Source organism: Clupea harengus, chromosome 4 (genome assembly GCF_900700415.2).
Source record: "Clupea harengus chromosome 4, Ch_v2.0.2, whole genome shotgun sequence".
Classification (NCBI taxonomy): domain Eukaryota; kingdom Metazoa; phylum Chordata; class Actinopteri; order Clupeiformes; family Clupeidae; genus Clupea; species Clupea harengus.
Genome location: NC_045155.1, coordinates 18,393,019 through 18,406,055, shown reverse-complemented (window position 1 = coordinate 18,406,055; position 13,037 = coordinate 18,393,019). Strand labels below are relative to the sequence as shown.

The window sequence follows — 13,037 nt, the reverse complement described above, 5'->3', positions numbered from 1 at the left end:
AATGATAGGAATTCACATCTGGCCTGCGTATATTTGCACGTCTAATTTGTGTATTTGAACAAAAAAGTGTTTACTTTTTGACCACAGTAAAATCTGTTAAGCACTGTGAAGCAGTTAGAAATGTATTAGTCATTTCCAGCGATGTGACACATTTGGGAGCAAACTTCACTTGGGCAGATTTGATGAGAACTGGATCCATCTCCTCTGATTGGCTCCTCGCTTGTTTACATCGGATGATAGTACTTCTGCCTCGGAGATGTCATCCAATTAATATTTTGATTTTGAAGGTGAATTGTATTTATTAGTACCGCATCACGTTTGATGAACTCATGGAAGTTTGTATGTATGCTCACGTAGGAGTGTGTCTCTGTGTGTGTTTGTGTATGTCTGTGTGTGTGTATGTGTATTTTCATTGGAGTTCGTGTAGAAGTGGGCGAGTTCAGTTCCCGCTCACTAAGCTGAGCAGAACCAACAAACAGCTTGTCACGTCATATGCTCCCCGTACACAACCATATCCCTGACTCATAACAAATCGTTAGAATACACCCAAAATCTTCACAAGGGTTTTTCGGGCCCTAAACTAACTCTTTCCCGCTAGTGCTAGCCTGCTGCAGGTGGATGAGAGACAGAGTGTACGCTACCTACCACAGAGTTCTGGAGGTGTTCCCTGCAGAGACAAGCTATAATAAACCATAAATTGGGTCATTGAGTATCTGTCGGGGCCATATGGAATCAGTTAGGCCGCCTGTGTTACCATTGCCATTAGCCACACAGAGCCAGCGTGGTAATTTGTAACATGTCTTGTTCAATGCAGTGGCCCTCAGATCAGCCCAGCCAAGGGAGCAGCACACTTCAACAGGGAGCAGCACACTTCAACAGAGAGCACCACACACAGTGTCGCATCCCCTGGACTGGAATGGACAAGATACTATGCATGATCATCAGAAAAACAGAGAGAGAGAGAGAGAGAGAGAGAGAGAGAGAGAGAAAGGGAGAGAGAGAGAGAGAGAAAGAGAGAAAGAGAAAGAGAAAGAGAAAGAGAGAGAGAAAGCAAGAAAGACAGAGAGAGTTGAGAAAATAATATGGAGGCAATTTTATATTGGCCATGCTGTTTTATTGTGATATTATGGTTACACAGAAAGCAAGGAAAGTAAAGATTATATTTCCAACTGAATAACTAATATTTTCTTACTGTTTGATGTGTTTGAACCTCACAGTTCACTTATTTTATTAAGGTTATATTGCTCAACAACAACATATGACTTACTGTATGACAGTAGGGAAAAGGAAAACATTTGCTGCTACTAAAAGGAATCAGACCGTGATGGATAGAATCAGCCCTGGGGCAGGCAACAACTGCCAGTGATATTACTGGAAGTTAAATGACTTCAAAGGAGCGCACTGACCAAAATTATTTCACTTCAAATCTCTCTGACATCCAAAGTTGAACAGGCTCCCAAGAAAGTGGTGGTTTAAAGTGAGTTCAACAAAATTTACATCTCTAACAGCTTTCAGACAAAGCCTGCGAGGCAATAAGTTAATATCGTCCAGAAAAAAAAGTTAGTGCTTCCATGAATAAAATGCCTGTTCAAAGCCGAAGCGTTGAAATGGCCAAACAAAACTAAATAATGTATCAACATGTCCAACTATGGTGCAGGCTTTGGTGCAGGCTATGGAGCAGGCTATGGGGCAGGCTATGGGGCAGACTATGGAGCAGGCTATGGGGAAGGCTATGGGGCAGGCTATGGGGCAGACTATGAGGCAGACTATGGTGCAGGCTATGGTGCAGGCTATGGTGCAGGCTATGGGGCAGACTATGGTGCAGGCTATGGAGCAGGCTATGGAGCAGGCTTTGGCATTTTTAACAAAATATGTCAAATGGAAGACATTTTCCCCTTTTCAGGGATTTGCTCTAAATTACCAGAATGTTTGTCGTCTCTTCGCATCTAGTTTGAAAAAAAGAATCCCATACGAATTCAAATCAAGAGTAGGACCAAAATAAAGTATTCATTTAGGCTATACTGGAGGTATCTGTACATACCTTGAATTCAGTCCACCAAATAGGCTCTTCCCTTTGGTGAAAATCTTTGGCAGATAGACGTATCACACAAAGACACAAAGACTTATATTAATGTCACTTGTTGTTTAATAAGACCTTCTCCCACACCATCTATTTTATGTATTACAAGGTCATAGAGTGAAGTGTATTGGTTGCAATTGAGATATCTTTTTGAAGTGTTAGCAAAGTGTGTGTCATGGTGGATCCCTTTTTTCATGAAATGCTGTTAGTCCTCCTTCTTCCCTTCCTTCTTCCTTCCTTCCCTCATTCCCTCCTTCCTTCCTTCCTTCCTTCCTTCCAATGGACTAAAACATGTTTTTAAATGCCTTGATACAGAAGTCCTCCAAACCCCAGCAGATAACTGGGATCCAATTACAAAGCTGTTTACACTCTCTAGTCACCCAGCCCCCCTCCCTCACACACACACACACACACACACACACACACACTTCTCATCTTAAATATCTTAAAACTTACACAGCCTCATAATGTAATTGACTCCTCCAAACTCTTAGAAATACTTGGCCTCCTCACTGATCTCCAGTAGCTGTTATTATGACTTCAATTACTGCTTTTGATCTGGCACCAATCTAATCCACCTTTAATACTGACAACAGGTACAGTACACACCCTCCCATGAATAACCTTTCATTAAAGCCCGGGTGAAGACAATTAGCATTAAGCAATATTTAAAGGGGCCCAGGCCAGAAGTCTAGTCAAACTGTCTGGCTATCAGCCACGCCGTCTTCACATGTCATGAACAAGAGGATGGATGTCTTGTTTTATCACTGCCATGCTAGGTATTTTGATTATACACCCATTCAGAATCATGATCTTGAAAGCATTACAGCGTACAGATTATAATGTAACAAAATATAATTCTTCAATTTGTTTTGAAAAAGATTTTTGTTTATTTGAATACCAGAATCAGCATCCAGTCATGTTGTTTTGAGATCCAGTGTTCCTTAGTTGTGATCACCTCTAAATCGTGATTTAAAAATCTATGTCTATATCTATATATAATTATTGTATATGCATTGCCCTGAATGTCTAGGCAAAAAAAAAACAATTGCATTTCCCATGTAACTGAAAGCCACACGACCATCTCAGTGTTAATCGAGCAAACGGAGACTGGCTGTGCGGAACGTCGTCAGATGACATAAAGAGTAAGAGCGCGCTTTCAACATTGAGAGAAGCTTCCTTCCCGTTTTGCACACTGCACAGTAGCAACATGTTATGCGCTGTTTGCAACAGATGTCTCCAAGGCCCATACCATCTGCTTTGATGGAGAAGGAACAGGCAAACACAAACCAACCATCTCAGCAACACACACACCACCCCCACCCTTTTCACCAAGGCCATACATTTTCCCCCAATCCCTCCAGAGGTTAATACCAGGCAAGCTAAGGCCAAGTGGGACACCTCAGCCGTCACAACAGTGTGACAGAAGTGTGATATTATTGCTGTGCAGCCTGTTTCAGCTGAGTCTGACCAGACCGCAGCTATTGCATGACACTTGGAGCAGAGAGGAGCAGAGCAGCATGGAATCCACACCCTCCCCAGATAACCTCCTCCCCTCCATCCCTCATCTGTTGGCATCCTTCCATTACCAGATAAAACATGGATCTGCAGCGACAAGCATAAGCACACTTCATGCCAACAGTGAGTCGTCTCTCCCGATATCTCCACTGCAGACACAAGTCATCTAGTTTCTCTCACATTTACCCATCACGTCAGGTCATCTAGTTTCTCTCACATTTATCCACCACGTCAGGGATTTTCAATGCCCTTCTTTCTGTTACTTTTCTGCTCTCTTCTCTACTTTTTGGGGAAAACTGAAAACATGTGGCCTTATCATTCTCATGAAAAGTTCTCTTGTTTTCCATGACTTCACTTTATCCATCACCTCATCATGGCTTTCATCAGATCAGGTCAGGTCTGCTCCCTATGCCCTCTCCACACCCTGCTGCCCGTATCGCTTAGAAACACAAATGAAAAGCAGACTCATCTGACAAGGGTGCCTTCACTCCTGTGTCTGTACGTAGGCACGCAGTAATGATGTTGAGCCAATAATCTCTCTCTCAGGCTTTCTTAGACTAAGGATGATACAGGTGTTTTATTGCTCCTTCAGATGGAAAATGAAGGTGTTTAATGCTCTTACACAAATATCTAATACACTTCTAGCAAGATCATGCTACAAAACGACTGCGCCTCAACCTAGATGCCTTCCTGTGAGATTAGTCAATTTCTTAATGTGTGATCGTGTGTTTGCAAAGTGGTACAAAGCCTCACATTACATTTAATGCATCAGTAATCTGTTCTATGAGTCCGTTATCCATAATACATAACATGCTCACTTGTAAATGTTAATTAAGTAATGATTCATAATATTATTCATTGTTCATAATGCCAATGTTAGCTTACATACAGGGTTAGCTTACACGCCACACAACATATTTCTTGAAAATGTCAATAGTGTAAGTAGTTTACTCTAGCCTACACGCGCTCAGTATAGAGTTACAAGTAATTATTTGACAAGCCTTGTTCACCAAAGTCAAGAATTTCTCAAGTCTGTGTGAACAGGTTAAAAATCACCACATTGAGACGTTGTCAGAACCAAAACATGATGCAGTTTCATCAGATGTTATCTGCAAAAAAACAATCATATTCACTTAGAAATAGTAAATTAGCCAACTTGAGTGCACATTCTGATCATACCAGCTAGCAAGCTTGCTAGTTAGCCATAGGTAGATTATAAGACTGAGTTTTTAAGCAAAGTTCAACCTTGAGCTGTCATCCACTGTCATCATAAGATATATGATTTGAGAAGGCTTATAATTAGCTAGAATCACTCTCTAATCTCTGCACTTTGCCTATTTTGGCTGACTTCACAGGTCGGCTGTCTCCCATAGGATTCCATGCAAAAAAAATGCATTGCTGTTTGGACAAAAAGTGCAATGTGTGAACACAGCCTTGGTGCCTGGTCCCCTAAGGTTTTCATGCACTGTTTATTATTTCTCTTTCTTACAAACTCTGCTTAGTGTCCGGACAGTTTATGATTAATATTTGGCCCAACCTCTGACGGCAAATTTACCCTGGGCTGAAAGACGTCCTTTGAAATTCCGTACACACACTCAGATAAGTCTAATATATAAATAAAGCCCTGTGAATGTCAATGCAATGTGGTCCTGGTTAGTCGAGATGCTTGGAAAAGACTCGCTTTACACCACATTTTAGGAGCAACAGATCACGACATCAATACCATTTAGATAAAATTAAGTGTTCACACTCTCCACATAAATTAAATTTCAATTTGAACAAAATAAAGTTTAAGTGCCTAAAGCTATGATGTAATGGAACTAAAAAGGGGTAAAAAGCGGGGTTTCAAATATTGTGTGTGAGTGTTGCAAAAATGTGATGCCTATCAAGGACTTCTTTCCCGCCAGCAACGCCCCCTCACCCCCTACCTCACAGTATTCTTCTCGGTTACAACTGCAATTATTTCTCCCCAAACAAACCCAAATTAAATCCAAAAAAGAGAATGATTAAAGTTTTACGGTATTTTGGCCCCCAATGAAGCATCTAACAGGAGACAGATGCTGGGCTGAATGCGGCTAATGCTGTCCATTCGTCTCTGTGTTCCCTGCGTCTGACTGCGGGCTGCTCGTTGTCATCGCTGCTTACATTTGCGAGAGGCCTCTCTCCACGCAGAAACACAACAGTACTGCCAGTTGACACCGACTTTAAACATAAAAATGGGCATAGCATTTGAACCTCTCCACCAGTTCTAGTAGTTTACCACGTAGATATTTAGTATTACAAAGATACACAGTTGTATAAATAGTCTTGTAAATACTATGTCATAATTACATTTACAAGTTAACACCCTGTTTGAACAATTTTAACTTATTGTGTGGAACCATGAATCTGCACTTGTTGCATTATCAACAGCTAATTCCTTTTTGCGTCCACGTGTTCATATATCTTAAGTGTGACCTAAAAGGACACACCACTGTCCATCACCTTGTGTTAATACAGTTGTCGCTCCAATTGTTAGAGTTACCCAATAACATATCTACCATGGCAGAGTAGGGTGAAGTGTGTCTGAATAGCTGGCTTGTGTTTGCAAACTGCAGGGCTCCACATGTGAAGCTCAGTTTCAATTTCAGTTGGCGGCAATATGCGCCAGCAGCTGTTTTTCAGCAACACTTTCTTCAGTGATAAAAGTCATAAACCACATAGAAATATTTTAATCTAACACCTCCTCTATACAAAAAACTGTATTACTTTGTCAGTTTGTGGCTAGAAGAAAGACTAACCATTTTTTTTTCTCTTCAAAGCCATCAAAGAAGTGTAGTGTCTCAATAAAAGTTAAATCAAGTAAAACTGATTAATTTGGGCTTTTGCAGGGGGGAAAAAAACTAAGAACAATATTTTCATTGTTTTCGCATCTCATGTGGTCTTGGTCCCAAAGCTCAGAGGATCTCCCAAAGAGAGATCTCTTCACCTTCTAAATCTATGCCATCAATACCATGTTTTTCTCATTCTCACCTTCTATAATCTTAACATTTAAAGCCCATTAACCAAAATCACTGCACTTTGAATTGTGGACCAAAGAGAAGAAGTTGGACGAGGACTAAAGCCTGCAAGCCAGCGCGAGTTGCAAAACAAGGGCTCTGAGAGTGTTTTTGTGGGCTGCACGTTAATGCGGATTACTTTTATAGATGTCAGAACCTCTGCCTTTCCCCTTGAAGATGGAACCTTTGAAATAGCTCAGATTTAAAAGGACCCGTGGGTCCAAACCCAGTGGAATCTGAGAATGTATTTATGAAACAGACCTGCGGGTAAAAAGACAGACATTGCTGATTATTGAAGCAGGTGATTGGTAAAAAAAGGGGGCCTAGTTCCTCATATGTTTCAGCGCAACATCTTTCATCATGTGTTGCAAATCTCTTTTAGGTGACATGGTGAGATTATTACATGCCCTTTCAGTAGAAATAAGACTGAGTAGTGTTCAGTAGAAATAAGACTGAGTAGTGTTCAGGGAAGTTCTTGTGATGTGATTCATTTCCTACCGACGCAAAAACATCACTCCTATTTACCCGGGGACTAAGCAGCCAAACTCCTCTTGCCTCCAAATCTCACACTCATATTTTTTTCCACAAAACAAACGCTCGTGACACCCGCAATCCATTGTGTTGTGTCAGAAATAGCAACTATGGTCTGTGGTCTGGCACCTGCGGGGCGGCTCGGAGATCTTCAGAGCCTCTGACTTCACCCTGCGACGGCTGAGCTCGAGTGAAAAGCTGTCCGTCTGCTCGCTTGACGTGCCAGGCACTTTTCACCAGCGCTGCCTTCCTTCTCTGTGACAAGGCAGGTTTATTTTGGCCGGAACTGTCATATCCATCACGTTTGCTAGTCTGACTAAAAGGGCTAAACAAGGGCCACGGTACACAAAACCTTCCCCACTCTTTCTCTCTCTCTCTCTCTCTCTCTCTCTTTCTCTCTCTGTGTCTATCTCTCTCGTGCTTGCACACTCAGGCACAAAAGCAACGTCTTGGCAAATGGGAGCCATGCCTTCACATGCGAAAAGGGAGCGAAAGTCGGGGGAAGAAATGTGCGAGATGTGCGAGACATATGGGTGGTCTCCACTCACAGGAGGCCAGATTTATGTTTAGACTGCCCTTCCAGGGCCCGTAAGCCAGAGGAACGCTTTTGACAGTGCCACCCATACAAACAGATACAAATAGTTATTAGGTGATTTATTTGATAAACAAATTGATTCGCGCAAACGGGTAAGTTGACAGCTGTTAGGCATTCGGTTTCCTCTTCTATCCTGACATGGCTTTCTTCCACATGCCCCGAGGGCTTGGTGTGATATGAGGGTTTGACTCTGACGCCAAGGTCTGAGAGGACAAACGAAAACTTCATGCAGACAACAGGGCCATTTTCATTTCATTTTTCCTATTTTCTTCAGAACCTTACGTCACAGAATTAATTATGATTGGTTAATTATTAAGGCATGTGCAAAGTACAGCGATGTTAGTGATGTTGTTGGTTTGTTATTATTGGGATATGACTCACTGGAACTTAATTTTTTTTTAACTTTTTGACTGAATGTTAATTTTCTTTTAAGAGAAACAAATTTAAGAATTTAGGGCTGAAATAAGAATTCAGAAGTGAGTGAGAGACCTAAGCAGTGAGAGAAAGAGAGAGAGAGAGAGAGAAACTCCTGAAACTCCAGCTGTGGAAGAGCTTGAGTGTCAGTGAGCTCCTCTGGTCCCTGTAGGTTTCCTGTGCCGTTGAAACTTAGTGAGTGTTTCCAATCCCCCCAGCTTTCAAAAAACACAAACTTTCATGAATCTGCCAGAGAAGGACCTCTGCTAAAGCCATCACTGCTTTGGACTTCAAGTGAACCAAACTATGTCTTTGTCCCCCCCCCCCTCCAGGCGTCTCTCCGGCAATCACCTGAGACACATCCCCGGACCGGTGTTCCAAGGCCTCTACAACCTCAAAGTCCTGTAAGTACCCCAGGTAGTGTGCTTTTGGAACATGAAAAAGAAGAAGAAAAAGAATATTCATTTTGTGTCCTTCCAGAAAATGTCATAATTTACAGGCTGGCCCACGTTAACTGAAAGTCTGCCAGAAGTTTATGTGCCTCATTTAGAAAAAAAAAGTTTTGGTAACATTTTCTATTTGGTCTTTTGTGTATAATGTTTTGTGGATGTTTTTACCATAACAAAGTGAAAGCACATTATGAAAACAAAGAGCAGACATCAAAGAGAATTGAAGTTTGTAATCATTTATTTGACATGCTAATGTAATGCATGGGTCATATGTATCAATGACAAACGTCCTCTACACTCTCTTTATAGCCGCTTTTTCTCAGACTCTTACTTTCTTGGAGAGCATAAAGGAAGGCAGGTCCTCAGACCACATGAAAACACACAACACACAAATACACTTCCAAGATCAAAGAGCAAGAAAAAGGAGGGGGGGCGGAAGTAGATAAGGCCTTTATGTGTTTGTCTTACAAACGCCGACAAACGTGTTTTATTCGAGCGACCCAAAGGACTAGGACAGGCGCAGTGCTGATGTGCTCGAATAAATGAGCCGGGCGATCAGGTTCTACTTCCCGGGCCGCCCCTGTCTCCTCGGTTCCTCCTCATCCTTGGAGGAGCGGACACCTGATCCGCACCTGATCTTTTCTCCCCGCGCGCACCGCCTCCGGGGAGAACTGGGGCAGGAGGAGTCCATTTCCCTGTCCGCTCATTCATCAGGGCCCCGGCCTGTCAGATCCATCACCAGGGGACTCGCTGCTTAAAGGACAGGGAGATCCCTTCACTGGCTCTCTGGCGGCGGATGTTCCCAGACCTGACCTAAACAAATATCTGCACAAGGGGGTGGGATGGGGGGCGGATGGAAGGCTCTCTGATCGACTTGGATAACGTTTTTTAAAGTTGTTGTTTTGGGCTGCAAAGATCTAGTAACACTGTGAAGCAACTATCACACATCAAACAACACATATGCAAACATTTCCTACTTAGCAATATGGAAATCACATTGGCATTTCTGTAATGGTCTGGTCAAAGTGTTGAGGTCTTTCAAAGGGTATTATGTGAGGGTGTGTGTGTGTGCACGCATGCAAAAATAATAATTTATCTTTGTCCTGACTGTTTGTAGAAAATGGCAGTAAACCCCAGGCTTATTATGTCATTAATGAAAATTGAATACCCAGATGGCTAGAGGTCAAGGCACACAGTTGGCTTGAAAATCACTCTCAGCTCAACCTTGGAGGAGTTAACAATACCAGTTCGTTTCCACATCTATTTATTACGTTTGTTTGCTGTCAGAGGGATCTTGGCATCAGCTGACCTTGTTTGGGGTTAGCCCAAGGTCCTATGGTGTTCCTGCCGGATCCCACTTTGATATATGAATCAAGCAAAACAACCACTGTGTTATCCAACCAGAATGTTTGAAGGCAGCATAGAATAATAGCCGTGTCTAGCTAAGATATCTAGCTATGCATTCTTTACCAAACAAAAATAGTGTAGAACATTTTCGCAAAAAAAGAAAAAAAAAATCTCTGTGATTTTGTAATGACCCCTGAAATACAAAAAAACATATTTGACATACAAAAAAACCCCTCTCTGACATCATCTCAGGGCTAGCCATTTGAAGTCCAAGTGCACAATGGCTGTTGTGGCACCACGATTCCTTGATAAAGGCATCCTGGCCACAAAGGCATGCTTTATACTGCAAACACTGGCAACTTTATGCTGCACGCCCAAATGTCAGGGGTTTCAGTCGATTGGACATGATAAAGCTGTCTGCAGTGTAATTAAGCCCTATCGTCTAAGACTGCGAGGTCTCACGTTGGAATCATTTGCATTGTTCAAAGAGCTGGGCCATTTATTGTTCTCTGCTTCCTCTTCCCTTTTCATTCACCAGGCTTGTGAGCATGACATCAGCAGCCCACCCAAGGAGTCTCTCTCTCTCTCTCTTTCTCTTTATTTCTCCTATCCTCCCATCTTTCTTTCTCATTCTCTGCCTTCCTCCGCCCCTCCCTTCCTCTGGTTTCTCTCATTGAAAAGGAACACCAAACGGTGAATGAAATAATATCTCGCGACTGATTGATGTCAGGAAGTTTACAACGCTCTCGCCCTCCTGTGTAAATAACAACCCTGTGTGGAGGAGTCGGACCAGCATGCAATGCGTGCCACACATTCTGTGACAGCACACTATTTAATCATGAGAGAATGCTCCCATGATGCTATGGAGATAGTCACTCTGAATCCTTGAATGGTGGGGGGTGGGGGTTGACAGACTTAAAAATAGAAGAACATGCAGAGTTTTAAAGACTTAGTCTTCTCAGGCTTGTCCCCATCACATGATAAATGGTTATTTCCTATCTCCTGTCCAGGATGTTGCAGAATAATCAGCTTGAGCGCCTACCCAGTGAAGAGCCATGGGATTTGCCCAACTTGTTGTCCCTGTGAGTATGAACTCTCTCTCTAGCTGATAATGAAACATACCTTCTGTTTGTTGTCCCTGTGAGTATGAACTCTCTCTCTAGATAATAATGAAACATACCTTCTGCTTGGTGATGACGTTAAATCGTTAAACATTATTGAACTGCTTCTTCTGCAGCAAGTTCCTTCATTGTGACAGCACATGACAAATGTGTAGTTCGACAGGGGTCAAAATAAGTCAGACTCTTTTCCTGGGCCTATTTTTATAATTGACAGAATTTTTCATGTAATTGATTTCATGGTAGCTTTCCAAACGCAGTAAGTGAAAGACACAACGCGTATCTCATCTTTTGATCAGTTTGACAACCTCTGGCATCAAGGCCCTGAGAATGAGAATCAAGCTCCTACGTGGCAATGCTATTCACTCTCAGCTGAAAGCAGACAACTGACGTGGAGCCAAGTTGTTTTGGGGGAAACTGAATAGGTGCAGAGAAACAAAGCTATCAGCTCCATCTCTAATAATACGCCTGGAGGCTTCCAGAAGCACCGAGTAAAACCAAGGAACCTCGTCGAGAGCGAGAGGAAGCTGTGAATCATATGGCGAAGGGGAAACACAATAACTTGTTTAGCGGCACTCTATCAGATGCAATAATTTGCAGTTAGGATAGAGTCGCCTATTACTGTAATCCAGCCATGAGGTAACACTTGGCAAGTACATGTAATAGAGCCAGTGCAGGAAAGCTGGGTTATTTATACGCCTATTAGGACCATTAAGGCCTTCATTAAACAGCTTCCACCAGGGAGGATCGAGTTCACAATTTATGGCACACAGGGTGATAGTAAAACAGGTGTTCCATGGCTGTACAAGTGTCAAGCAGAGAATTCGGTCAAGCTATTTTTTTTTTCGTAATAACTTGAGGAAACTCATGTTTTAACAGTACTACGTAGCAGATGTTTAAAGCTGTCGAAAAAGGGGGGAAAACTACCCTAAAGATATTGCATAATTTGTCATGCTCCTTGTTCAGAAAATGTGACAAAATAACACAGATGAAGAATCATTGAAGTCTTCCTTTTTTTTGTGTGCACCTGAAAACTTGTGTAATCAGGTTTGGATCGGTCTCGGATAAGGCGTAGGAGAGTTAGGGAAAGGTAAGTACGTTAGAGGAGTAAGTTAGAGGAACCCAGGGTTAAGTACGTTAGAGGAGTAAGTTAGAGGAACCCACGGTTGTTTTGACATCAGAATTGTGAGGAGAGGACGTGTGCTTGGGGGTTGCTAGCCCCCATCTGGAACCCATGAGGCAACCACCAGACAATCCAGCACCCGAAAAAGAGCGCAGAGATCTTCAATGAGCTGTGAAGGAACCCAATTTTCCATCAGTTACTCTTCCCTCTCTCTGCACTCCAGCCATTTCCCTCCTAATCGGAATCATGCCCCATCCTAACCAGTTCCCCATGAAAAGGTCAGAATCTAAATATTGTCCGGGGGTTCAGCTGGTCTATTCCATCTGTTCCAGGTCCATCTACCCCCAATTCCATCAAATTGCTCTGGCCTCCACTGCACAATACCACCAAGGCTCTGCAGGCCCTGTTTTCCAAATGAATAATTCCATGTAAATATCCATTTGGTCATTTCCTTTACCTTGCGAGGATGTTTTCATTAGAGTCATGGCGTACAAATTTAATTTCTTTGCCACCAACGGAGTTTTTCCGAATGGAAGACATGCCTGGTTCCACCAATGACTCCAGACACTAACTTGTGGCCAGGGCCTCCCTGAAGCACAGCCGAGAGTTGGCCGCCAGCCAACCTCACGCTCACTTTCAAACCCACCCAACAAAAGAAGGGATGATTGAGCAAGGTGTTTAATGCCCCCCCTTTCCCACTCCCCAAATTCTCCTCCCCCACTGTCAAACACTCCATCTCAATCTACACACTTGCGTGGGTTCACACAGACACACACACACACTTTCTCTCATACACAAAGTAAAAAACATTTGATAAGCTCAAA

At 42.6% G+C, this 13,037-nt stretch overlaps 1 protein-coding gene across 1 annotated transcript in view; it reads left to right on the top strand.

Moving 5' to 3' along the window:
* The window catches only part of LOC105889849 (leucine-rich repeat-containing G-protein coupled receptor 6), a 61,206-nt gene that overhangs the window by 30,870 nt on the left and 17,299 nt on the right, over nucleotides 1-13,037 (top strand). The window contains exons 3-4 of the mRNA XM_012815779.3: nucleotides 8,509-8,580; nucleotides 10,983-11,054. Of these exons, the coding sequence (XP_012671233.1) occupies nucleotides 8,509-8,580; nucleotides 10,983-11,054 (144 nt within the window). The remainder of the gene's footprint in view (nucleotides 1-8,508; nucleotides 8,581-10,982; nucleotides 11,055-13,037) is intronic.